The sequence below is a fragment of the Chlorocebus sabaeus genome, chromosome 20 (genome assembly GCF_047675955.1).
Source record: "Chlorocebus sabaeus isolate Y175 chromosome 20, mChlSab1.0.hap1, whole genome shotgun sequence".
Lineage (NCBI taxonomy): Eukaryota > Metazoa > Chordata > Mammalia > Primates > Cercopithecidae > Chlorocebus > Chlorocebus sabaeus.
In genome coordinates this window covers 5,211,680-5,237,602 of record NC_132923.1, presented here as the reverse complement: position 1 = coordinate 5,237,602, position 25,923 = coordinate 5,211,680, and the positions used below count along the sequence as shown (strand labels likewise).

Genomic DNA, 25,923 nt, shown 5'->3' with positions numbered 1-25,923 from the left:
CAGCTTCTCCCTCTCTGTTACTAGCCTCATCCCTGCCCTAATGCTCAAGTCCAGGTAGAAGAAAGTAAACCAGGCATGCGGGAGATGTGGGGTGCTGGCAGGGCGTGGATTGTGTGAGGCCCAGCATCCTCTCTGCTCCAGTCGGTGCCTCGGCCACTCAGGGACAGGGCCTTCTGCCTTTTAGAAACAAGGCTGTGGAGACCAGGAACAGGGAAGTATGGAGTGATGGAGACCCGGGCCCTCCTCTCCCAGCTGTCCTGGCTGGCAGGCTTGTTGGTGATGAGGCGACTGCCTTCTACTTTCCTCTCAGCTGCCTTGGAGACCCCAAAGGGTCCCTGTGCCCCTCCTCCACCTCACCCCAGCCTCACACAGCCCTTCTTCCCTTCAGCTGCCTCCTTTCCTCCCTCAGCGCTCACCCTTCCTCTCAGATTCACCTGGAGGCCTCCTCCAGGAACAGGGGATTAGGACTGGAAGGAATGGGCCTTGAGGCTGAGAAATGGGGTGGGGGATGGGAGGGCTGGGATCCTGCTGTCTCTGGATGGCTGCTGGCTCTTGGAAGTCCTGCGCCAGCCACCCACTGGGGGACCAAGCAGATGTCCCTCTATGGTAACCCCCGAGGCCATTTGCATAATGAGGGGACTCTCTCCTGCAGCAGTGCCACAGAACCAGAATGAGGCCAGCTCCAGCACACCCCTTCCCCCGCTGCCCACTCAGCCCCCAGCCTCACTCTTGCAAGACCTCTGAATCCGCCAGTCTTCCTGTTCTCTCCAGCCCTGTTGTCTCACTGGGCCTCTGCCTCTGTTGTGCTTTCTGTCTTGGGCTTGGACTCTGTCCGTCTGTGACTCTCTTTCTTCCCTATTTACATTGACTCTGTCCCTCTTTTTCTGCCTCCACTTGATATGTTTTGCCTCTCTTCCTTTCCTTCCCTGTAACTTGAAATCACTGAATTTGCGGGGAGCCCCCCAAGATGGATGGGAGAAAGGAGAGAGGAGCTGAGATGAGGGAGCTCGGGCACAAGGAAGGTTTTCTGTTGTTTGGTTGGTTGGTTGGTTGGTTGGTTTTTTTGAGACAGAGTCTCTGTCGCCCAGGCTGGAGTGCAGTGGCGTGATCTCGGCTCACTGCAATCTCCACCTCCTGGGTTCAAGCGATTCTTGTGCCTAAACCTCCTGAGTGGCTGAGATTACAAGTGCCTGCCACCATGCCTAGCTAATTTTTGTATTTTTTAGTAGGGACGGTGTTTCACCATGTTGGCCAGGCTGGTCTCGAAATCCATACCTCAGGTGATCCATTCATCTTGGCCTCCCAAAGTTCTGGGATTACAGGCGTGAGCCACTGCGCCCAGCCTGTTGTTTTTTTGTTTTTTGTTTGTTTGTTTGTTTTGTTTTGTTTTTGTTTGTTTGTTTTTGCAAGGAGGGAGGTGAGAACATGAGAAGTCCTCAGAGCGTAGTGGGAAGAGAGAGTCTTAGACTGCTGGTGGTTAGGAGACCTGGGCAACTTGGCCATTTTGGCATCATGATCCTAAAGAGGTGACAACCTCTGGGCGTGAGTGTTCTCATCAGTAATACGGCATAATGACGCCGGCCTTTCCTTAGCAACTGCTGCTTTGCTACATGGGGACTTGTCAGCTGTGAAGGTCTGGGTGAGCGTGAAGTGTCAGAATAAGTGAGGACTGGAGGGACCCAACAGCCAATTTCATTGGATGTAAAGGCCCTGAAGGACCAGGATTCAAGGCTGTGGGATGATTTGCTTTTCCTCTCTAGTAGGACTAAAATGGGAAGAATTAGCAAGGAGCAGGAATGAGGTTAGACAGCAGAAATTAGAGGGTGAGCATGAATGCCAAGATATCATCTTTCATCCCTCACTGAAGCGTGTCAGCCCCACGCTCAACCAAGCATTTCAAGGAACCATAAGACTTTTAGGAAACCTTCTTCCTTCTTTTTTCCTCCCTAACTGCCTCTATCGTAGGCCCTGGAAGGTACTACTGCTGCCCTGGAGAACTCCCATCCTAATGAGTGGACCTTGATACTCTTCTCTCTCCTACCTTATCACAGAGACAGAGAGAGATGAAGAAAGGCCAGCTAAACTACTCAGTGTTGCTGTAACAATGTCTTATAATGGCACCTAGTGGCTTGGTTCAATCCAGGAAGAACCTGGAAAAGGAGAATATCAATGGGAACCCTAGATGGAAGAGTGCCTTGTTTAAAAGCTTGTAGGCCAATGAGGGAGAGCTACATAGCAGGGGAGCTGACTGACTTGTTTCGAGGGCATGGTGGGTCCTTGCTGGCCTGCCTGGGTGACTTGGATGGATGAGAGATCAGGGAGAGGCCCCAGGAGTAACTTTAACCTGAAAGGGAGACAGGGACGGATAGTCCAGCTGCTCTTCTCCCCTCACTCTCTCCTCTCCTGCCACCTGCAGCACACAGAGGCAATAAGAAGACATGGCACTTCCTGCTTCCCTTCCGGCGTACCTGCTTACCTACAGCCTTTGCTCATGGCAGCTGGGGGACCCAGAGACTAGGCAGGGCAGAAATGAGGAGATGGCTGTGCCCAGTGCCTGGTACCAGCCTCCCTGCATGACATCAGACTCATAGACTTCCCTCCTCGCCAGCCATCCCCCTCAGTGACCCCCCAGCTCCCCAGGACAGCCTTCTTCACAGAATGGCTTCTGTCATTCTTCCTTAGGGTAGGACTTTGAATGGATGCCTCCTACTCCCCTACAGATGCAGACGTAACATAGATATACAGACCTCCAAAACCATGGTGATGAGCGTGGCTTCTGGGTCCGGCAAGCCTGGTCCACATCCCAGCTCTGCCCTCTAACTCACTCTCCTGTCTCTGAGCACATTTGTTTATCCTCTTCGAGCCTCCGTTCCTTATCTGTAAATTGGGGTTAATGATATTTACCATGAAAGGAATAAAGAAATATACTTTGTGGTAAGGATTAAATGATTGTGGTAAGGATTAAATGGTAAGGATTAAATGAAGTCACACACAGGAGGCACTTCTGAACGTGCCACACACAAGAGGCACAAGGTGAACGTTCACTGAATGGTAGAAATTATTGTCGATCCCACCACCATTCATGGTTGGCTCCACCTTCTTGATTTTCCTTTGCCTCCACAATAACAACTCGTGGGAGTAGGTGTCCATGTTATTTTTGAAGTTTTACAAACAAGGGAACTGAGGTCTTGTTTTGACCACAGACTCAGGGGCGTATGAGTGTGGGGAGGCACATGAGCATATTGATATACAGATTTAAGTCACGAACCATAAAAACTTGCTTATAAACACATGCACACATGGACGCATGCCCTCTAACAGCTGGCTCAGCAGGCACCTTAACAGCTTTACTGTTGTTTGCCCCAGATATGAGGGGCAGGGATGAGCTCATGGAGGATAGGCAGAGAGTTTGGAAAATTCCAGAGAAAGGTGGACTGCTGGCAGAGGTGGCAGATGGGTAGTCTTTGCATGAACAAAGGGGCAGGGAGCATTACCAGGGCAGAGGAAGCTGATGCCTTCCCAGTGGAGGGGCTTCACACGCCTGGGCACACACCTGGGCATGGCGTCTCCTCAGGGCTCTGCCCATGCAGGATCTTCCTCCCGGGTGTGGCAGCAACATGTGACCTTAGAGGGGCCTGAGCAGACCAGGAGGACCTGAGCAGCAGCTCTTTATTTGTTTCTCTCCAACTTTCTCTACTTTTCAAGCTGCTCCCCATCCCCATCCTCAAACCTGTCCTCATCTGGCATTGGAACCAGACACACCACAGAACAAGGAGGAAGAGCCCGGGATTCAGAGGATAATTAGCCAGGCAGGAGTTGGAGCCACTGCTACTCTCCTCCAGGCAGTAAGGCTAATACATTCCATACCTCACACATGCCCTGCACACCGTAGTCTATGTACAGTATCTCATCTGATCTTCACGAGGTTCTAGTGAGTAGGCATTGTTATGTCTTGGTTTCTTCTCTGATGACGAAACTGAGACCTAGGGACTTTAGGAACTCATCTGAGATCACAGGGCAGGTGAACAAAGGTACCAGGATTTGAAACCAGGCAGTCTGAATCCAAGTTTTATTCTTTTTCCACTATACCACTAGGCACACATGAATTGAACAGAATGCTAAGACAGGTTTCGAGTAGTTTCTACTGGAAACCCCAGCATAGAGACCTTCATTGTGTAAATTCTAGAACAGCCCTGCCCACCACCAGGCACCGTGGGTCTCCCAGGGTCTCCTCTCGAGTGTTCCCTCTGGACCCTCCTCTGAGTCTTTCTTGTCTTTCTCACAAGAAGCAAACAAAATCTTTTATCGGTGGGGCACGCTGGCTCATGCTTGTAATCCCAGCACTTTGGGAGGCTGAGGTAGGAGGATTGCTTGAGCCCAGGAATTTCAGACCAGCCTCAGCAACATAGTGAAACCTCGTCTCTACAAAAAATAGAAATTAGCCAAGCATGATGGTGTGTACCTGTAATTTCTGATACTTGGGAAACTGAGGTGGGAGGGTTGCTTGAGCCCAGGAGTTCCTTTCTCATTTATGGTTGATGAACACTGGGTGGACCAGAAAAATTATAATCAAAATCCTTCTGCCTTTATTTCATCAGCATCCATTCATTAATTCAGCAAATATCCCTGAGCACCTGTGATCACCCAAGCACTGGGCTGGACATTGAAGTGCTGATAGTATATCAGCAGCAGACGCTACCCTCAGGGAACTTACAGTGTGGTTTGTCTTAGAAGCCTAGGGAGATAGGGCAGGGAGAGCCCCCCTTGTTTGCTAGCATCAGACATCGGTCAATTCAATTCTTTAAACATTTAGCAAGAGCCTACTTTGGTCACATTCTAGGCACTGGTGACCATATAAACATTAGTGAGACAGGGTTGCTGTTTTCCCAGGGGATAACAGTTTTGGTTGGGGCAGGGTTAGATAACTGTTACAAGTAAACAAAATCCAAGGCAGATGGCGCTAAGAGCTCTGAGTGACTGGTGGGGGCCACCATGGTGGGGGTGGGCTACGCATGGAAAGCCTTGTGCATCAACTGGGATTTGAACAGGATGGGAAGCACTTCAAAAGAAGCTGTGGGAGAAGGGCGTGCCATATGGAAAGCACTGCATTGCAGGTCTTGGCTTAAGGACCCTGAACAGGAGGCTGAAATGTTTGGAACTTATGCCCTAGGCAGTTGTAGCCATTGAAGGTGCTTGAGCAGGGAAGTGGCACATAGTTAGCTGTGCTGTAGGGAAAAATAACCTGCTAGCAGTGTGACATGGAGGTTACTGTAACAGGACAGCCCATCTGGCTGCTCCAGGGTAGAGGAGCAGACAGGAGGGAGGATGCAAGAAGTCCTGTGGAGGTCGCCACCTTTCCAAGCTGGACTCTGAAGGGTATGAGCGGTACTCAGAGCCTGAGATAGCCCAGCCCTTCCCTAAGTTTGAGGCTTCCATCTGTAGTGTGTAGCTCTGAGCAACTGTACGGGTATGGAGCCAGGCACAGTGGCTTACACCTGTAATCCCAGCACTTTGGGAGGCTGAGGCAGGCAGATCACTTGAGAGGTCAGGAGTTCGAGACCAGTCTGGCCAACATGGTGAAACCCCTACTCTCTACTAAAAATACAAAAATTAGCCGGGAGCAGTGGTGGACGCCTATAATCCCAGCCACTTGGGAGGCTGGGGCAGGAGAATCATTTGAACCCAGGAGGCGGAGGTTGCAGTGAGCCAAGATGGCACCACTACACTCCAGCCTGGGCGACAGAGCGAGACTCCATCTCAAAATCAAACAAACAACAACAACAACAAAACCAGTAGGGGCATGGAGTACCAGAAAATATTATAGGCCAGCAAAGAAAAACAGACAAGGACTGGGAAAGATGTGTGAGCTGAGGACCTAGGTGAAGCCACCACAAAAGCAGTGGAGACAGTGGTTGGAGGTGGGGGTAGGGTGGTACTGCCTCCCTAGAGGCACACGTGCAGGTGGAAGGATGCTTCCAGAGGCAGGAGTTTTGGTCATCAGGGAAGTGTTAGCCACACCCTGCACTGACTTTGCTCTGCTTTCTCCCACAGTCCCCCCAGATGACACCAGGATTGACGGAGGCCCCGTGATTCTACTGCAGGCAGGCACCCCCCACAACCTCACATGCCGGGCCTTCAATGCGAAGCCTGCTGCCACCATCATCTGGTTCCGGGACGGGACGCAGCAGGAGGGCGCTGTGGCCAGCACGGTGAGCTCCGGCCAGCTCCCCCAGCTCCTCCTGGGCCTAGCCCAGCTCACCTCTCCTTTCCCACAGGGGTTTGACCACAGACTCAGGAGCACACAGACGTGAGAGGGGCTTAGAGGTCATCTGGTTCAGCCCTCTCATTCTACAGTTGGGAAAACTGAAACCCAGAGAAGAGAAATGAATTCCCAGGTTTACTATGTCATTCAGTAGCTGAGCAGAGATTAATAGTAATAGTAAGTTGCCATGGATTAAACACCTACTGAGTGCCGGACACTGTGCATGCTAAGCACTTTATGGACAGTCTCCCTTAATCTTCATAGGAGTCCCATAAAGGAGGCATTATTTCCAACTCACAAAGGAGGAAACTGGTGCTCAGAGGGGTTGAGTGACTTGTCCAAGGTCACACAACTGGTGCAGAGCTGGGGTTTGTACCTGGGTCTGACTGTGCTTTCTCTCCACTGACCACTTCTACCTCTTTCCTTCAGCATCTGTTTGTCAGATTATTCTAGTCATCACAACAAAGGGGCTGGGGAAGCAGGGATCCTTGTATACATTTTATAGATGAGGAAGCCATGAAAGATATCAAGTGACTTGCCCAGGATTACATAGCACAGTGGACAGTACAGCTGGAATTGAAATCCAGATTTCCTGTTTGGGGTTACCCTGCCAGCTGTGGGTGAACATATGTGTATCCAACCCTTTGCTGGTGCTGCAGGAGCAATTCTCAGTGTGGGGAGGGAGATGTTCCCATGCTCCTCAGTGTGCAATCCCAGGGATACCTGGCTTCTGGCTTCAGTTCTGCCCTCAACACACTGTGTGACCTTGAAAAATTCACTTCACTTTCTTCTGGCCTTAGTTTCTCATTTGAGAAATGATAATTTGGCCTCAGTGGTACTTAACCTTTTCACAACCAAAAACTGTTATTTTTCTTCATCAGGGCTACATTTTGGCAACCAAACAAGTTGGTTTGTTAATATCCACTTGTCATTCACCCCCATTTTTCATATTCATTAAAGACAATAGAGCTTCGAAGTAGCACGAGGGAGCCAGTGTTACTGCACTGGCCCTGAACTGTGCCTGTCCAGCAAAGCTGCATGCATGGTGGTCAAACCACGGGGCCTTACTTTGATTAATAATATGACTTCCCTCAGGCAGTTTGCAGTATAGAAAACAGCTCAAGGGTTCCTGTGACCATATTTAGGGACCCCTGGCTGTCACTGAGCACGTGTAAGACTTCGAGCCTGTGAGTCCCTTCCCTGCCCTCAAGGAGTTTACAGTTTAGCAGAAGAAACCCAATCTTGAAATACTGACACATGGTGCCTACAAGCAAGACTGGATGTGCCTAGAGCTGTGAGCATGACACAGTGACTATAAGGGCATACATTCAGGCTGGGAGAGAGTTCTGAGGGCTGGGCTGGCTGCAGAAGGCTTTCCAGAAGAGAAGGGATTTGCGCTGGACTCACGAAGAGTGAACTCTAATGTAAATTGTGGCATTAATAATAATATGTTAATTTTGGTCCATCAGTTGTAACAGACTTATCACTCTAATGCAAGGTGTTAGGAATGGGGGAAACTGTAAGGTCAGGGAGGAGGGTATATGGAAACTCCCTGTACTTTTTGCTCAATTTTTCTGTAAACTTAAAACTGCTCCAAAAGATAGTGTGTGATGTGGGCATGGTGGCACACACTCCTGTAGTCGCTGCTACTCAGAAGGCTCGGGCAGGAGGATTGCTTGAGTCCAGGCTTTGGAGGCCAGCCTGGGCAACATAGCAAGACCCTAAAAATATATAATTTTAATTAAAAGATAATTAATAGTCTATTGATTAAACACACACACACAGACACACACACACACAGGGAAGAGGTTGTGGGAGTGAAGGGAGTTGAGCTTTAAATTACAGTATCCCTCCAGCTCAAGCCCACCTCTGAGTGAGGTCGCCTTAAGAGAAGAGGAGGGGGCTTTTAGCTTGACCATATCTCCCACCCTTGTCATGTTCCAGGAATTGCTGAAGGATGGGAAGAGGGAGACCACCGTGAGCCAACTGCTCATTAACCCCACAGACCTGGACATTGGGCGTGTCTTCACCTGCCGAAGCATGAACGAGGCCATCCCTAGTGGCAAGGAGACTTCCATTGAGCTGGACGTGCACCGTGAGTGGGCTAGGGGGAGCAGTCTGGAGCAGTGGGGTAGGAGGGGAATGTAGGCAGCTTTTTGAGAAGCACAAACTAAGAGTCCCCCTACGGTCCCCAGGACAAACACTTGCCTTTGTCACATCTTTCATTCCTTGGATTGAACTGTGGGGACTAAGGGCTGGTAGAGCATTGGCTGTGGAGTCAGGCATTCCCCAGGTCTAAACCAGCCTGTTATTAGTCAATGATTTATACTCTCTGGGCCTCGGTTTCCAATTCTGTATACTGTATATTGCAAAAGATAAAATACTGGCCTACAGCCCCTTATTCAAACTAAAAGTGATTTGGTGGCGAAGCCTCAACCAAGGCTCTTCATAGTCTTTTATTTAATTTAGTCTTAAGTTTCACTGCATATGTATTCATATGTGACTATGGGATGTAGCCCAGACGCTGCTGGGGATCTTACACAGTAAACGCTCTATGCACAGCATTGCCTTTCTAAATTTGAAAAATTCTGAATTCTTAAATGCATCTAGTTCTAAGGATTTCGAATAAGGGATTGTGGACCTGGACTTGCTTCCTGGGGTTGTGAGCATTAAATGAGGTATAGCAGAAGAGCATCTAGCATGGAGTATTCTTTCCTGGTAGGTGTGTAATAAATTGTCTCTGCCCAGGGAGCCATGGGGGTGTGGGCAGCAACTGGGGATGCCCACACCCCATCCCTTTTAGTGAGCCAAGCAAGCTCACACTGACGCCTAGTGGCCACAGTGGGTCATTAGTCCATTGCGTTATTTGTCCCTTTGGTGCCTTCATTGGTGGTCACCCTAGCAGGCCCCCTAGAGGCTCCATGTGGAAAAGGTGAGGAAGACAGCGTGTTAATTGGAGCTGATACACTGCAACCTCAAATTCCCAGATCCCCCCTGAGAGTGGTCAGGTCTGAGTGTACGTGTTAGGGAGGGAAAAAGAAACTCAAGGGACAGAAAAGACCCTGACTCCCTGTGCTCTACTTTGCAGACCCTCCTACAGTGACCCTGTCCGTTGAGCCACAGACGGTGCAGGAGGGTGAGCGTGTTGTCTTTACCTGCCAGGCCACAGCCAACCCCGAGATCTTGGGCTACAGGTGAGGGGGTCAGAGGCTGGGAGCACTCCAGTGAGTGATACAGAAGAGTTTGGGATCGGAGGCTGTACTGGGGAGGCCAAGCGTCATGGTTGTAGTTGAGAGGGTCTGAGGCCTGATCCCACCTCTGTGTTGCCTCCTCCCCCAGGTGGGCCAAAGGGGGTTTCTTGATTGAAGACGCCCATGAGAGTCGCTATGAGACAAATGTGGATTATTCCTTTTTCACGGAGCCTGTGTCTTGTGAGGTTCACAACAAAGTGGGGAGCACCAATGTCAGCACTTTAGTAAATGTCCACTGTGAGTAGCTGGGAGGGCAGGGACGGGGACAGAGAGCGAGAGGGCAGGGACAGGGACAGAGAGCAGGAGGGCAGGGACAGGGACAGAGAGCGGGAGGGCAGGGACAGGGACAGAGAGCGGGAGGGCAGGGACAGGGACAGAGAACGGGAGGGCAGGGACGGAGACAGAGAGCGGGAGGGCAGGGACAGGGACAGAGAGTGGGAGGGCAGGACCGGGGACAGAGAGCGGGAGGGCAGGGACAGAGACAGAGAGCGGGAGGGCAGGGACGGGGACAGAGAGCGGGAGGGCAGGGACGGGGACAGAGAGCGGGAGGGCAGGGACGGGGACAGAGAGCGGGGCCCTGGAGGGCCTGGGGCAGAGTCGGGGACGGCTCCATGAATGGGGAGGTAGCAGGGCAGGAGGAAGAAGATTGATTGGAGTTAACCCTGTGAGCTTGAGACCCTAACAAGTGGCTTCTTTCTCTCTCACAGTTGCTCCCCGGATTGTAGTCGACCCCAAACCCACAACTACAGACATTGGCTCTGATGTGACCCTCACCTGTGTCTGGGTTGGGAATCCCCCCCTCACTCTCACCTGGACCAAAAAGGACTCAAACATGGTAAGACTGTTACTGCCTATTCTGAATGCTAGGAGGAAGGGGTGTGGCCACAGATGGGAGTAGATGCGGGGGCTGCAGCATCATCTTTGAACCTGGGCTATTTCTAGGGTCTTGAGATTTGAAGGAGAAGGTGCTTACAGTTATCCCCACCTCTTCTCACAGGACAGCTGCCCAGTTCAGAAGCACTTGGGGGACAAACTCAGCTATGCATGGGAAGCAGGGTGGGATGGGAGGAAGGGAGAGGGCCTGGGATGGGCCTGCTGCAGTGGCAAAGGTCTGGTAAATAATGCTGCACAGGGAGGTGGGGAAGCTGAGGCGATTCGCTAGAGAAGGCTGGAGTCTATAGCTCTGCAGAGATGCCCAGTAGACCATTTGGGCCAGAACTGCAGGAAGAGGAATCTCAGAGTAAAACGTCCTACTTCATTTGGCAATGAAAACACGACAGATCATCAGAAGAGGCTGCATCCTCCTAAAATGATTTCAGCCTTCACCCGCCCTCTCTGGCCTCTACCCCGTCCCTGCCCACTCTTGCAGAGATGGGGTATTTACATGCCAACCTGTGTAGAGTCAGAGCATGGACCAAAATGGACTCGGGAATCCCTTTTCCCTTCTGGGAATTCACTTGTGGCCCTTCCTGCTTTCTTTCCAATGCCTCCGATGTGGGGCCCTCATGGACCTAGGGGCCCAGGCCTCCTGGCTCCCCACCCGAGGCTGCTCTCTCTGCCCAGGTCCTGAGTAACAGCAACCAGCTGCTGCTGAAGTCGGTGACTCAGGCAGACGCTGGCACCTACACCTGCCGGGCCATTGTGCCTCGAATCGGAGTGGCTGAGCGGGAGGTGCCGCTCTATGTGAACGGTGAGTGAGTGGCCTGAGAGGCAGCCGGGCCTGGGTGGGCCAGCACTGCGGTTTTTAACTGGTTCTGATGTGTGTCTTCTTGCTTGCAGGGCCCCCCATCATCTCCAGTGAGGCGGTGCAGTACGCTGTGAGGGGTGACGGTGGCAAGGTGGAGTGTTTCATTGGGAGCACACCACCCCCAGACCGCATAGTGAGTGGTGGACCTGCCTGCGGACAGCCAGCCCTCCCCGCTTCTTTGCCCAGGCCCAGTCTCCTCTCACCTCTGCTGGTTTTGCTCCTTCAACTTCCCTGTCCCGTTTCCATCTTCGAATCTTCTGCTTTCTGTCCCTCTGTCCCTTTACCTGCTCAAATCCCACCTCCTCCCTTACTTGTTATGTGTCCCTGAGCAGATCACTTAATGTTTTGAACCTCAGTTTATTCATCTACAAAACAGGGCCAGTAAATCCTACCTAATAGAGTTGCTGTGAGAAGTCATGGCAGCAACAGGTATGAGATGCCTAGGCCAGCACTCAATTCATGTTAGTTCCCCGCTCTCTCCCCTGAGCTAACACTTCCCCTCTTTTCTCCCTCATCTGCCCTGTCATTGACCTCCTGCTCTTTTCTTTGTTCCCTCCCCTTCCCTGTCTCCTCCTCCTCTGGCTCCTGCCCTCTCCCTCCCATCCCATCAGTTCTCCTGCCTGCCTGGCCCACTCTTCTCTCCCTCCTCTTGCCTTCCTCCTACCAGCCCCTTTGCCTTGCCACTCTCCTCCCTCCTTTCTCCTCTCCCCCACACCATGAGCCATTAATTCCTTCCGTGACCATTAACTGTCAAACCCCTCATCACATTTAATGACCATTTGGCTAACTCCAGGGCTGCCCAGGGACACTTCATTACCACGGCTGCCCGGGCAGCAGGCGGCTGGGCTCCCGGGGGGCTTTCCTTGCAGATCTAGGAGGATTGATCCCTGGAAAGGAGCCAGTTCTCGGCTGCTCCCCTCCTCTTAGGCTTCACTCTGAGGAAGGGGCCACGCAGGGGAATGGCCCAGCTGAGAGGTCAGGGATGGAATGGTCCAGGGATACCCCGTTGTGGGTTCTGCCTATTATAAGTCTGTGGATCAGTCTCAGAGCCAGTCAGGCAGGTCGTGTGGGTTGGTTAAAGTTATGCCTAAAGATTGAGTTACGCTTAGTTAGAATCACAGACTATCAGAGCTGAAAGAAATCTTGAGCATTGTCTGGCCCTAGCCTGGTTCTGTCATTGTATAGACGAGAAAAATGAGGCCTAGAGAGGGACGGGGAGGCCACGCAGGGACTTGATGGGCAGAGGAGCCCAGCGTTCTTGAGGACCAATGCAGAACTTTTTCTACAACATCTGGGGCTCCCGGTGTCGGTTCATTGGATCAGCCGCATCCACATCACATGTGATCATTATGAAAATAGAGATTCTCCTCCTCCTTGGAGATTCCTATGTAGGACAGAAGTCCCAAAAATCTACATTTGAAAGAATCTCCCTAGGTAAATCTGATGTCAGCCATGCATGGGAGCCACTGCTCCTCCTTGAGTGGAGAGTCAGTGCCGAGGGTGTGAGGCAGCAGGTGTGACTTAGGTTTGTTACAGGGAGGTGTTAGGCTGGACTCGTGGGGCACACATGGCACATAGGGCTGAGGGTGCCTTGAGGGTGGATCAGGGGACACGTGGGCATGGGCTTCTGCCACCTGCCCCTTTCTTACCTCCTTCCTGCCCTCTCCACTGCAGGCATGGGCATGGAAGGAGAACTTCTTGGAGGTGGGGACCCTGGAACGCTATACAGTGGAGAGGACCAACTCAGGCAGTGGGGTGCTATCCACGCTCACCATCAACAATGTCATGGAGGCCGACTTTCAGACTCACTACAACTGCACCGCCTGGAACAGCTTCGGGCCAGGCACAGCCATCATCCAGCTGGAAGAGCGAGGTGACTGGCAGTGCTGCCTGCCAGCTGGGGTGCAGGGCAGCCTGAGGATTCTGCTCCCTCTTTTCTCCAGGGGCAGGGCTCAGCTGCTCCCCTTCCCTTGGGCTCTGCTCTGAGGGAGGTGACACACAGAGGGATGTCCCGGCTGAGAGATAAGGAGTGAAGGGGTTTGGGGCTACTCCCGTCTGATTCCTGCCTATTATAAGAGTCTGTGCATCAGGGAAAGAACTCTCTTGGGCCTTCCCACCAGAACCTGGCCTCCATATGCTCAGCTGGGGAAATTCCCTCACTTTGTTAAAGTGTATTGAGCATTTGCTGTGTGCCAGGCTCTGCCCCAGGGTCTGCAGGAAGAGCCGTGAACAAGACACAGTCCCTGACCTCAAGAAACTTTCAGTGTAGTGGAGGGACTTACAGAGTGGTAGCAAATTAATATTCAGATGGAGAAGAATCATATGAACTGCAAAAGGGAATAATGCTGCCCATTTCATTGGGCTGCTGTGAGGATTAAATGAGAGAATATTTACAAAATGCCTGGCATATAATAGGTGTTCAGTAAGTATGGGTTCCCCTACCTCTTCAAGAATTGTCACTCTGATAGCAGAAAAGTGCTCTGTCCTTTAAGGCACTTCTCACATGTCACATGATAAAAGAGGTATTCCTTTGACTTTTGGAAGCTACCAAGTCCAAGGAGGAAAAGCACTTTTTTGTTGTTGTTTTATTTTTTGAGAACTAACCATTTGACATAGGAGATGGGGAACCGCATGGAAAATGACAGCATCCCATCACTTCCGCCTTTTTTTTTTTTTGAGACGAAGTCTCACTCTGTCACCCATACTGGAGTACAGTGGTGCGATCTTGGCTTACTGCAACCCATGCCTCCCAGGTTCAAATGAGTCTCCTACCTCAGCCTCCTGCATAGCTGGGACTACAGGTGCGTGCCACCACGCCCCCGGCTAATTTTTTGTATTTTTAGTGGAGACGGGGTTTCACCATGTTGGCCAAGATGGTCTCCATCTCCTGATCGCATGATCCACCCACCTCAGCCTCCCAAAGTGCTGGGATTACAGGCGTGAGCCACTGCGCCCGGCCCATCACTTTGGTCTTAACTGAGGATGCCAGCAAGGGGATTGGGGGTAGGGAAGAAAGGAGTAGATACAGTAACGTGGAGCTCCACAGGGAAGGATCTCAGAGAGGAAAAGCTATAAGCAGGATCTGGATTCAGCTAGAGCTGCTAGGAAGAGAGAGAAGACTGGAAGCAGGATTCCTGAGCTCCTCCTCAGCTCTGGGAAGCAGAGGAAACCAAGGAAAACTGTTGGAGCCCTGGGTAGATAGGTGCACATGGGGCAGTCCCAGTGGTATTATGGATGGCACGGTGATGAAAGATGTCGGCATATGGGTGGCAGATTGGAGAGTCTGGAGACAGCTGACCTCAAACAAGAGCGAAGGGCCAAGCATCATAGTCAGGTGGGCTGAAGGACAGAGATCGACAGACAACCAAGGCCGGGGCAAACTCCTGCCCCAGCTGCAGGGATGAGACATGACCATGATCTCCATTCTGATGGAGCTGGATCACAGACCAAAATCCAACACAATGCAGACCTTCCTCTCTAATCCAACCTTGACTTAAACTTAATGCTGTTCCCAGGCTCAGTCAAAACTTAGCCCTGTACACAAGCCAAGGTTGCCTCTGTAGCTGTGGCCTAGCCTTCAGCCAGCACTGAGCTTAGCTCCCCGTATAACTCCAGCCTCATGCCTCCACCTTTCCTTCCCCATCGAAAGAGGTGTTACCTGTGGGCATCATAGCTGGGGCCACCATCGGTGCGAGCATCCTGCTCATCTTCTTCTTCATCGCCTTGGTATTCTTCCTCTACCGGCGCCGCAAAGGCAGTGAGTATGGGCCCTGTGCAGCCCACAGCCTTCCCCTGGCCCTTCCAGGGCCGTGACAGGCAGTGTTGGGATGGATGGGGGGTTGGCCGTTGAGCTCCAGCCCAGAGGGAGACTGAAGCAGCCACTGCAGAGGCCAGCAGGAAGCACTTGGTCCAAGCTGCCTCTCCTATCCCAGGTCGCAAAGATGTTACCCTGAGGAAGCTGGATATCAAGGTGGAGACAGTGAACCGAGAGCCACTTACAATGCATTCTGACCGGGAGGATGACACTGCCAGCGTCTCCACAGCGACCCGGGTCATGAAGGCCATCTACTCGGTGAGGGTCCTGCTCCTTGCTGGCCTCCTGCCTTCTCCACCCTCTGAGGAACAGCTCCATCCCAGATCTCTAATAACCATGGTCATTCTCTCCTTCCTCAATCGGCCTCCCCTGGTCCTGCCACACACACTCTCCCACACTCACACACATTCTCTCTCACACACACCCCAGGCTAGTTTCCTCCAGCAGAGGATAGGCAGCTGGGGTTCTCCAAAGACTTCCTTTGCCCCCCAGAGTGTGAAAGTTGGAAGCCCCCAGAGGCTTTCTGGTCCATCTGCCTCATTGCTGAGGTGAGGAAACAGCCCTGGAGGGGGGCAGTGACATATACAAGGTCCCATTACATGTTAGTGCTCGAACCGAGGTCTCTGGTCTCTTCCCACCACATCCTAGAGCCTCTGCCTAGAGAACCCAGAACTCAAGTCTGCCCTTGACCTCAGACCCCTCCTGTGAGCAGGTGGCCTCTGAGTGTGGGGAGGGGTTGGTGAGAGTCGAAAAGAGCAGGGCTTCCGTCTGCTGACGCCCCACTCCTGCTGCTCTGCAGTCATTTAAGGATGATGTGGATCTGAAGCAGGACCTGCGCTGCGACACTATTGACACCCGGGAGGAGTATGAGATGAAGGTGGGAAAGGGGGAAGGGGCCAGGGCACGAGGGCTGGTGGACCAGTGGGTTTCCGCGGGCCTGTAGCAGGGAGGTGAGGACAGACTTGGGGAGGAGTGGTTGGGAGGGATTTGGAAGGAGCAGAAGAGGTGGAATGCTAGATGGGGACATAGGGAGAGCCAGAGGAGGAAGCCCAGAAGGCCGTGGTGAGACTTGATCCCCAACCAAGAGGAAACACTGCCTCCATCTTCTTCTCTCATTGCCCCCAGGACCCCACCAATGGCTACTACAACGTGCGTGCCCATGAAGACCGCCCGTCTTCCAGGGCAGTGCTCTATGCTGACTACCGTGCCCCTGGCCCTGCCCGCTTCGACGGCCGCCCCTCATCCCGTCTCTCCCACTCCAGTGGCTATGCCCAACTCAACACCTATAGCCGGGCCCCTGCCTCTGACTATGGCCCTGAGCCCACACCCCCTGGCCCTGCTGCCCCAGCTGGCACCGACACAACCAGTCAGCTGTCCTACGAGAACTATGAGAAGTTCAACTCCCATCCCTTCCCTGGGGCAGCCGGGTACCCCACCTACCGACTGGGCTACCCCCAGGCCCCACCCTCTGGCCTGGAGCGGACCCCATATGAGGCGTATGACCCCATTGGCAAGTACGCCACAGCCACTCGATTCTCCTACACCTCCCAGCACTCGGACTACGGCCAGCGATTCCAGCAGCGCATGCAGACTCACGTGTAGGGGCCAGAGCCTGGCTGGGGCATCTCTGCGGGGCAGAGGAGAAGGCTTTCACAGCTGTTCCCTGATATTCAGGGGCATTGCTCATTGCTCCCTTCTCGGACCAGCCTTCTTCCTCCCACCGTGGCAGGTGGGGAGCAGGTCTCCCAGAAACACCCCGTCCCGAGGATGGTGCTCTTTGCATGCCCCAGCCTCCTGGGCCTGCCCTTCCCTCTTCTTCGGGAGGATGTGTCTCTTCTGACCTGCACTCTTGCCTGACCCTAGAATGGGGACAGGGAAAGTGAAGGTTGGGGAGAGCAGAGGGGGCACTTTTTAGCATTCCCTTTCTATCCCACCCCTCTGATCTCCCATAAGTGGAAATGGGGGTACCTAGGGGTGGGCAGGCTTTGGCCTAGGGACATGAAGTATGGGAGTGGGTGGTTGTGGCACAGACAGGTGGAAAACAGCATAGCCTGGCCAGTCCCTGTGTTGTTTGCATTCGTGCCCTGGGTGCATCTCTCCTTCCTCAGGGTACTGCAGAAGGGAGCTTGGATTTATGTTCGCTCTTGTCTACAGAACAGCCCTGGCACTGCATTCAAATCCAGCCTTCATTCAGCTGGGATCAAAATGCCAGTCACCTTGGCCCACTGTGGACAGCTGTCTGTCAGCATGCAGAGGGATCCAGGAATCCCCGGCAGCACTGCCCGCTTTCCTTCTCGTCTATGCTGGGCCAGCCAGATAAGTCAGGGTCCTGGTGGAGAAAGAAAGGCCAGGACCATGTCCTGATTGACCCAGAGACCGCTGTGTGCTGCGCAGCAGTTTCCAGAACCAACACTAGAGGGAGCCACACAGGCCTCCTCTCCCCAGTCTGCCCCACTTCCTGGCTTTAACTCTTGAGCTGGTTTGGGGAGTGGTGAGGTAGGGGTGGGGGTGCTGTATAATTTTTCAAAGAAAACAAAAAACAATGAAAACCTCATTTGGGAAAAAAAGATGTAGGGATTCCCCCACCCAAATACAAGTCCCATTGGAAAGGAAAGGTGGTACCTATTCTTCTCCATGGGGTTTCTAACACCCTCCATTATTCTTTCAGTCTCCAAGCACTTTGAATCCATTTTTAAACATTCAGGTTGCCAAACCTGTCACACAGTGGGCTCCGATAGAGTTAGGGAGGGGGCCTGGCTCTCCAGCTTTACTCTCCTACCCTAGGTCCCATCAGTTGGTTGGAGGCCACTTTCCAGGGGGTGTGGGAGACAGGTTTTGGTTTTTTAAGTGTCTTTTTTTTTTTCTTGGACCAATCAGATTCCTTCTTCCACTTTCAGTGCCTTGAGTGTCAAGCTTTGGATGACCGACCCTACGTGGGCGGTTGTGCAGGGAGCGGGTACTTGTGAGCCTCGGACACACTGTTAAGTGTTACAGTGTTAGGAGAGAGATGGGTGAGGGGACCTGGAGAGGTAAGGGGCCTGGAAATGGCCCTGACAGAGAACTTGTGCTGACCGGGAGAAGGTGGCACGGAAGGGCACCACAGGCATTCCACAGGCCATTCCTCCTCCTCCATGTGCACGCACATCCAACACACACCTTCCATGTGACCGCTTCTCAGCCACCACCTTCTGACCAAAGAGAACAGGAGCTCCAAGGAGAACCTGTACCCCTGCCCCAGCCACGCCTTCCTAAGAAGCAGTGTCTGGAGTTGGCTGTTTCCCACCTCCCCAACTGCATGTGCAGCCCAATGGTAGGCAGGTCCTCTGGTGCAGTTCCCAAAATGTTCCTTGCCCTTTCTCCGTGGTCACCATACATAACTCATGTTCGCTTTAATGAGTTACATGCTTAACAGCCACAGGCCATTACTGCCCTTATAGATGGGTCTGGGGGCGACATTCCTGGCCAACCCCTTGCTAGGAAAGACCAGATGATACCCGGGAAGCAAGTAGCTCTGGTTTTAACCTCACAGGAAGCCTCTGCATCCTCCTTCATTTCAGCAGGGAAAACTCCTGTGGAGTGGGCCCTACCTGGGGCATTTACAGGCTTCCAGCTGTATTCCATCCCTGGAAGCTGATACCTTTCTATAGAGTCCTTTTATGAGAGCTCAGTGGGAAGGTCTGTCAAGAAATTCAGCTTCTTGTACAGACAAATTCATGCAAATTTATATTATTTTCACAAAAACCAGAAGCCATGGGTAATCCAAAGACTTAAAGTCTAAAGATGGTGGCTTTTTAAACATGAACATTCCAAAAAAATCGTTTTTGTTTTGGGTTTGGCTAGATTCTCTTATTTGTCCCTTTTTGGCTTAAGTATCAGTTTCATTCTACTGAAATGATGGAGAGAGGGCCTAAGGTTACTAGGTAATTGAGCTAATGGTGCAGGGAAAATGGTTGAGAAAGGAAGCCTAGTTTTCAGAAGCCTGACACAGAGCTAGTTCGCTGTTCTCTACTCCTTAACACGTTAACCAGAGCCTCTTGGGTGTCGAGCAGGCACCCAGGAAGGCACAGGGAAGCATCAGCAACCAAGGTCGTCTCTGCCCTCTGTAACTGACATGTTGGTGCCATCAGAATCTGAATTGGAACCTACCTGAAGGGCCCAGTGGAATAGCTTTTCTGGGGAGTGGAAGGCATCCTTGATCACAGAGCTTTGCTGTTGAATCCTGGAGTCTTGCAACATGGTGACGCCTCAGTAGTTGGTGATCCTGATCACCTTTGACGGCTTGTTTTAGTGGAAAGAGCAAGGGACTAGAGGTCAGGAGACCCAGGACCCAGTCCTGAAGCTGCCAAGGTTAGATCTTGCCCCCAATTTAGTTCATTGCCCCCAATTTGTCTGGCCTGTAAAATGAAGGGGGAGAGTTGCACAAACCTAAAACTATTCTGGTTTTGTTATACCCATTGTGCTGCCAGTAGGGGTGGGACTGCCCATTGCTGGCAAGGAACTGGAAACAGTAGCAAGCATGGTGAGTGCTGGGGAGCTGGTTGGGGGGTTCTCTCCTGTTCGAAGAAGAAGCTTTCACCATGGGCTTCATTATCTTGTCAGACGTGTTGTGAATTAGTTTCCACCAGGGACCCCTTTATCCCAAACAACAACACGAAATACACCCTAAGCCTCAGAGTAAAATTGATGTGGGGCTATCCTTTGGCTATTGGGTCATCTGTGCTGCTCCCCACTCATTTCTGATTGGTTTGCAAACGTGTCTTTTGCCAGGGCAGGGCATAGTATGCACATAGGCATATTATGTGCCTAGGTTTCAGGCACTGCTTCTGTAAGGGAAAATGGGAGTAGCCTTCCTCCACCCTGATCCTTAGGAACATTCCTCCGGCCCAGGGACAGCTTGCTCTTCTTACCAAACAGGTGAAGCCTGCAGTCCAAGGTGCCTGGAGCCAGAGGTCGGGGAGTATGCACAGCTGCTCCCACCTGAGAGGGAGCAGCTTGCAAGGGGAGCCAGTGGAGGGAAAGGGGTACAACAGTTTTGGAATACATTCTGGATCTTGAAAAGGATCTTTTGATTTTGGCTGAGCCATGGTCACTTCCCTCGTAAAGGGCCCGCCCTATATCCTAAATTCTGGATCCCTCAAAGTCCAGCCACAGAATTTGCATGAAGCAAAAAGCCTAGTCAGTGAGAAAGGCAAGGGTCCAAGATGGGAGCAGTGCTGTGCTCTCATCACTGTCTCGCTTGGAGTGAAAATGTTCATGTGAGCACCCTGTCTTCAGGCAGTATGCTCTTCCCTTATCCCAGCAGGGCTACTTTCCTCTTCACTCTGAGGGGAGCTTTAGCTGCTTTCAAAATGGAGCACGTTGCACTGGAGTTTCGTGCCCTCTCGTTAACCTGTCAGGAGCCACAGTCCCAGGCTCCATAAAACGGAATCGATGTCTCAGTATACATGACCCACGTTCATAGCAATGTTCGGCCATTTGGGTTTGAAGAAAGCCGCATTAAAGCCAAGACCCCGTTTGGGGCGAACTGCCTTGTTCTTTGCTGTGTGGAAGGTTCTGTTCCCACAGCTAAGCTCCAGTTCCTCCCCAAGCATCCTGGCCTCAGAAATCCTGGCTTCCCTAAGTTAGTGCTGTCTGACCTGAGCCAGGCCACCGCTTGGTGCCTCTATAGGCCACTGTGCATGTTGATAATCGCCCAAAAGGATTAGTGAAGCTCCTGACCCTGGCAAGGCCGTAATGAACACTGAAGTGCACAGGCCAAGGGATGTAATTGAAAGGCATTTATTTTTGTGAAGACGCTATAAAATTAGCATTTAAATATCCCATTCCCTTCTCTTGGCCTCCTCCTATCCCCCTATGGTATTTCTCCTCCTCTCCTCAAGGCCAGGCTTTTTGTGAAAGGCATTGGCTCACCTTTGTCAGCGTGGTCCCGATGCTCACTTCTGGGCTGCTGGAGAGGACTGAGAGATGTGTGATTTGGTAGGAAGGAGGTGTGTGGGGGGTTAGTGGGGAATCCCATTTTTTTGCATCACTGTGAGGGAGCTCCAGGCCCTGTCCCTGGAGAAATAATTGCTGCGCAGAAGTTACAGGCCATACTGGGCAGTTCTGGTACAAACCTGCCCTTAATAATAATAAAATAATAATAATAATAACTCCATTTGCATAGAACTGTCACTCATTCCTGCCAGTCTGCTGTCTCTACCCTGGTTTTTTGCTGGCCCCAACCACTGGCCTTGTTGAGTACTGATGGGCCCTGAGCTCTTCTGTTTGCTTCTGGAGCTCTTCAGATGCTGCCCCCCTGAAAATACCCTAACTCTGGGGAGAGAGCAGCCAAAATCCCAATACAATGAAACTCCACACAATCTTGTTAGCAACAGTGACCCAGAAAATTTTGAGGTGTCCAATTTCACCAGAAGAGGCCCAGGGCTCCCTTTGGTCACATTTTCTACCCAGCCATTCTTGGGATTGCAACATCCATTTCTAGCTCCAGTTGAATTTTCTCCACCCAGACCCCAGAAATAAATGGATCCATGATGATAATTAAGAGAAGAGAAAAAAAAAGATATTATTTTTGTTAGGACAAACCATCGTAGGTTTTTAGCAATGTGTATCTGTGTGTCCCTCACACCTTTTCCTATTCTACTTTTTTTCTTTTTTTTAAAATATTATGTACTATATTTTTAGTCTCAAACACACTATATATTATATATATTTAATTTTTTTATATATATAAATATAAATGTTTTAAAAAGTACCATGTTTTGTGTTGTTTAATGCATTAACGGCTAGTTACTTAAAAGCCTGCCTGACTTTGGGTGATAGTTCTGGTTTGGAGAGAAAACAGGTTTGGACTGAAATTGCAGAAACAGTGTTTGTGCCACCTCCAGGCCATGGGGCAAAAATGTATTCTCTAGTTTGCCACTTGTGCAGAACCCTGAGGCCAATTATGGCAGTTCAGGGACAAACAGCTGGAGGCTCCTGCTATTGGAACACAGCATCCAAATGTTCTATGCCAGATCACATTATGGGAATGGGAAAGGGGGAGACTTTTCAATCTGAGATCCAGATCCCAAAGGAATTGGGACAGGTGTGTAAGAATGGCTGGTTTTGTTTATTTAAAATGCTGTGGTTTGGGTAAAAAGTAAAGTTACGAGGTCTCCAACCTTTTGAACTTGTAGTGAAGCAGAATGAAAAAACAGATGGTGCAGGAGTGCACACACACACAGGCCATCCTGCTGAGAAATCCTAAATTCCCTGAGTTGAGTTCCCATGGGTTTCACTTTGCTCATTTCTCAGGTGTGTTTGCAGATACCTGAAATTGTTTTCAGATAATGCTTTTTCAGATAATGTTTTGTTTTGTTTTGGACTTTTATTTTGTTTTGTTGTAGAGACTGTGTTGCCCAGGCTGGTCTCGAACTCCTGAGTTCAAGTAACCCACCCACCTCGGCCTCTGGAGTCGCTGGGATTACAGGTGTGATCCACTGCGCTTGGCCCATATAATGTTCTTTAAAGCTATAAATCATTAGAGAAATAGGGTTTATTGTTTTCTTCAGTTAACAACCAAGCAAACTCAAGACAGTTTACAGTAGCCTTTTTTGTACATAAGGGACACCCAACGTAGAGAGGAAGACAGGATGTAAGAGCTGAAAAAAATACTTTCGAAATAATGCAACCCATTTCCAAGAGGGCTAGAAGTCACAGCACAGGAGCTGCAGCTGAGGGAGGGTGCAAGGTGCTGTGGGGCCTGGGGTTTGGAGGCATGTAGCCAGGACCAAGAACCTGTAGGTAGCCCAAGGTGAATCCAACCTGGATGGGAATGAGAGGCCAAGGTACAGTTATATTTGGAGGCTGCATTGAGGTAAGTTGCACTGGCGTAGGTAAAAATGGCATTGATAGAATACAAAAGCAAATAGGAAACAGTAGGGAAAAAAGAAAAAACCAGGACAGGAAGCAAAGTTGTGCAAATGTGGAGGCACAGGTGAATACTATCAGGCCAAGGGGTGCTGGGTGGGGTGCTTCCTATGTTATGTGTCCACCTGGGATACATTGATTCATCTCCACATCCCCAGATGCCAGCACAGGGCCAGCAGGTTCTTTGGGACAAGTCTTTGTAGGGCACTACATAAGCCTCCAAGGGCCTAAACCAAATCTCAGCCGCAAGAAAGGCCACAGGACCTCGTCCCTGCATATTAGGCCTCTTCCTGTGATGGGAGCCCCAGCCCCCTCTAAGTCACCCCCAGCCTGAGGATAAGTAATAATGACAGCCCCTTTATCATCTGGCTTTGCAAAGTTGTAAAAGCCACCCCCTCATTGTGAGGCTTTGGTGTCACAGCAGCAGCTATTGGCCTAGGCATAAACACACGCCTGTGTGAGTTCAGATTTCTCCATGAGATAACCCCACACCTTTCACTTACTTCACAACCCTCCCCTGTACTTACCCTACATTTCAACACAGTTAAATGGAATTATGCCTTGTTTGCGGTATGCCCCTGAACTTCCCTCCCTCTGTGCTTTTGTCCAAGCTCTTTTCCCTGCCTGGAGTTCCTTCGCTTTCCCATTTCTAAGTTTTATTTATCTTCAAGGCCCAGCCCAAAGGCCATCTCCTCCAGGAAGCCTTGCCTGACTCGTTACTCACCTCCTCTTCCTCCCTGGAAGTCTCGTGGGTTAGCTGTTATCTCACTGATCTCATCTCATGTATAGCCCTTCTGCTTTGATAACAGGATGTTGTGTGTGACACATTAGCACTTTTCTCCTAAAAGAAGGTCACTGAAAGGCAGAGAGCATGTATCATTTATTTTAGTATCCATCACCCAACAGAGTGCATGTAGTTTCTCAGCATGTGCTGGAGGAATGCAGGCATGGAGGGAAGGAAAGCGGGAGGGGAAGCAAACGCATAAACACAATACATAAAAGGAATTTAACCTAGAGGAGTTCATGCTTGATAAAGTAGTGTAGCATGGTGATTAAAAGCATGGACATTCAGTCAGTCTACCAAGCCGATAGACATGACCAGTACTTATTGATATGGAATTCTCTCTTTCTGAGTTCCCTGGCTGTTAGACAAGGCCAAGCTGACTATAAACAGAAGTGGCATGTCACTTCCAGACCAAGGCATTTAATTGCTTGTGTGAGATCCTCCAGCATTGTCTTCCTCTGCCCTAGCGACAGGAGCCCATTTATTCCAAATGGTACGGCTTTGTCATAGTGGAATCTGTCTGGCTGGGTCCCTGAGCCCTTTAGCCAACCCATGGTGAATATGTAGTTTGAGGGAGAAATGAAGTTTTTGTTAAGATATTGAAATTTTATGGTTATTTGTTACTGCAACACAGTATATCCTATCCTGATTAGTACAGACAGTGCTAAAACCCTGCCTTCACCGTTTGCTCCTTGGGTAAGTTACTTTACCTCTCTGCATCTCTCTTTTCTCCTCTGTGAAGTGGACTAGTCATAGTTACTATCCCACGGAAAATGTTTAGTGGGAAAATTCCTAGCCAGTGAATACCCAGTAAAGGTGAGCTTTGTTAGCCTAGAGAAAGGGGAGTAGTGGGCATCTGTCCCTTTCCCTCCTTTGCCTCTTCCTTAGAGACATCAGGAAAGATGTCTACATTTGCCCAAGGGGTATGGAAAGAACAAGGATTTTGGAATGAGAATATTTAGCTTAAAATCCCAGCAAAGCCACTTTGTAACTGCAGTGCATGGCAGGTCAGCACACCTTTCTGAGCTACCGTTTCTTTATATTTAAAATGGTGCAAAAACTCAATGAGATGAGATACACAAAAGCCTTTTGTAAGTTGCCAAATGCTATTCAAATGTGAGTTGATTACTTTGGTCTATTAACTCTCTGAAGCATCTTACCCCCCAACCCTATGCGCCCCACTCTCTAGCATCCTACGCCGCACACCTCGCTGCCACAAACACAACACGAATGCTGCTCTAGCAGTGACCTGATATTAGGAGAATGTGCCCATCCAGCTGGGCGGGATAGAGCCCATCTTGCCAGCCCCCAGGGTTCTAAAACCAAAAGACCAGCTCTTTGTAAAGCAGGAACCTGGGGGAGGAGAAAGATCACTTCATTGGCACTCACTTTCCCATTTCCTTTACTCATTGTAATTAGCTACACAGAGGCAACCTCCCGGGGAGAGTAGAGCCATCAGCTCCCCAGATTGAACCAGGGAGCTTTGTCTTTTTGTTCCTCTCCACATAATACTGCTCTCTTGGTGGTCGCTATGCAAACACATCCTGCATTCATTTGCAAACTGGGGAATATTTCATATTTTGAGGATCAGATTAATGTTCTACCTCCCCCAAAGAGACACTGGTTGGGGCTTCTATTCGAACAGTATCATGTCAGCACTCCTAGCAGCAAAGGGGCTGGCTCCCAGAATCAGGTGGTCACCTGAGGGATGACCAAAACCTTTTTTTTTCTCAGAGCCTCTATGATTCCCTCGCTAAAACAGATCCCTAACAGTGGATAATCGGATCTCAAAAATTGAAGGCACCTCTGGGGTCATCTGGCCCTGTTATGGACCCAAAGCAGAAGCCCCAGTTCAGCTTCAGAGACAAATGGGCTCTGCATCAAGACCAACAGGGGACCAGAAAGCAGGGTGACTCTTTATGGGGTCTGGACTTTGGGATCTGAATGTTTGATTCCCCTGAGCTTCTGCAGGCACCAACTCTGTGCCTTTGGGGAAACCATTTGCCTTCTCTGGGCCTCGGTTGTCTCATCCATAAAAATCTTTCATTCGCCGGGCGCAGTGGCTCGCGCCTGTAATCCCAGCACTTTGGGAGGCCAAGGCGGGCGGATCACAAGGTCAGGAGATGGAGACCATCCTGGCTAACTCGGTGAAACCCC

General features: G+C 50.8%; 1 protein-coding gene and 1 pseudogene across 4 annotated transcripts in view; both read left to right on the top strand.

Annotated features, from left to right (window-relative positions):
* The window catches only part of KIRREL1 (kirre like nephrin family adhesion molecule 1), a 108,681-nt gene extending 86,856 nt beyond the window's left edge, over positions 1–21,825 (top strand). For 2 of the 4 annotated variants that reach the window (XM_007976635.3, XM_007976638.3), the window contains 12 exons: positions 6,052–6,209; positions 8,207–8,357; positions 9,351–9,456; positions 9,602–9,750; positions 10,221–10,348; positions 11,077–11,203; positions 11,293–11,393; positions 12,935–13,133; positions 14,910–15,017; positions 15,193–15,332; positions 15,874–15,951; positions 16,200–21,825. In XM_007976635.3, coding sequence (XP_007974826.1) covers positions 6,052–6,209; positions 8,207–8,357; positions 9,351–9,456; positions 9,602–9,750; positions 10,221–10,348; positions 11,077–11,203; positions 11,293–11,393; positions 12,935–13,133; positions 14,910–15,017; positions 15,193–15,332; positions 15,874–15,951; positions 16,200–16,676 — 1,922 coding nt within the window. In that variant the 3' untranslated portion in view covers positions 16,677–21,825. Of the gene's footprint in view, positions 1–6,051; positions 6,210–8,206; positions 8,358–9,350; positions 9,457–9,601; positions 9,751–10,220; positions 10,349–11,028; positions 11,204–11,292; positions 11,394–12,934; positions 13,134–14,909; positions 15,018–15,192; positions 15,333–15,873; positions 15,952–16,199 lie in introns of all 4 variants that reach the window. The other 2 variants (XM_007976634.3, XM_007976637.3) reach the window with 1 other exon arrangement.
* LOC140709452 (uncharacterized) lies at positions 18,082–18,800 on the top strand (annotated as a pseudogene).
* Positions 21,826–25,923: the final 4,098 nt, after the last annotated feature.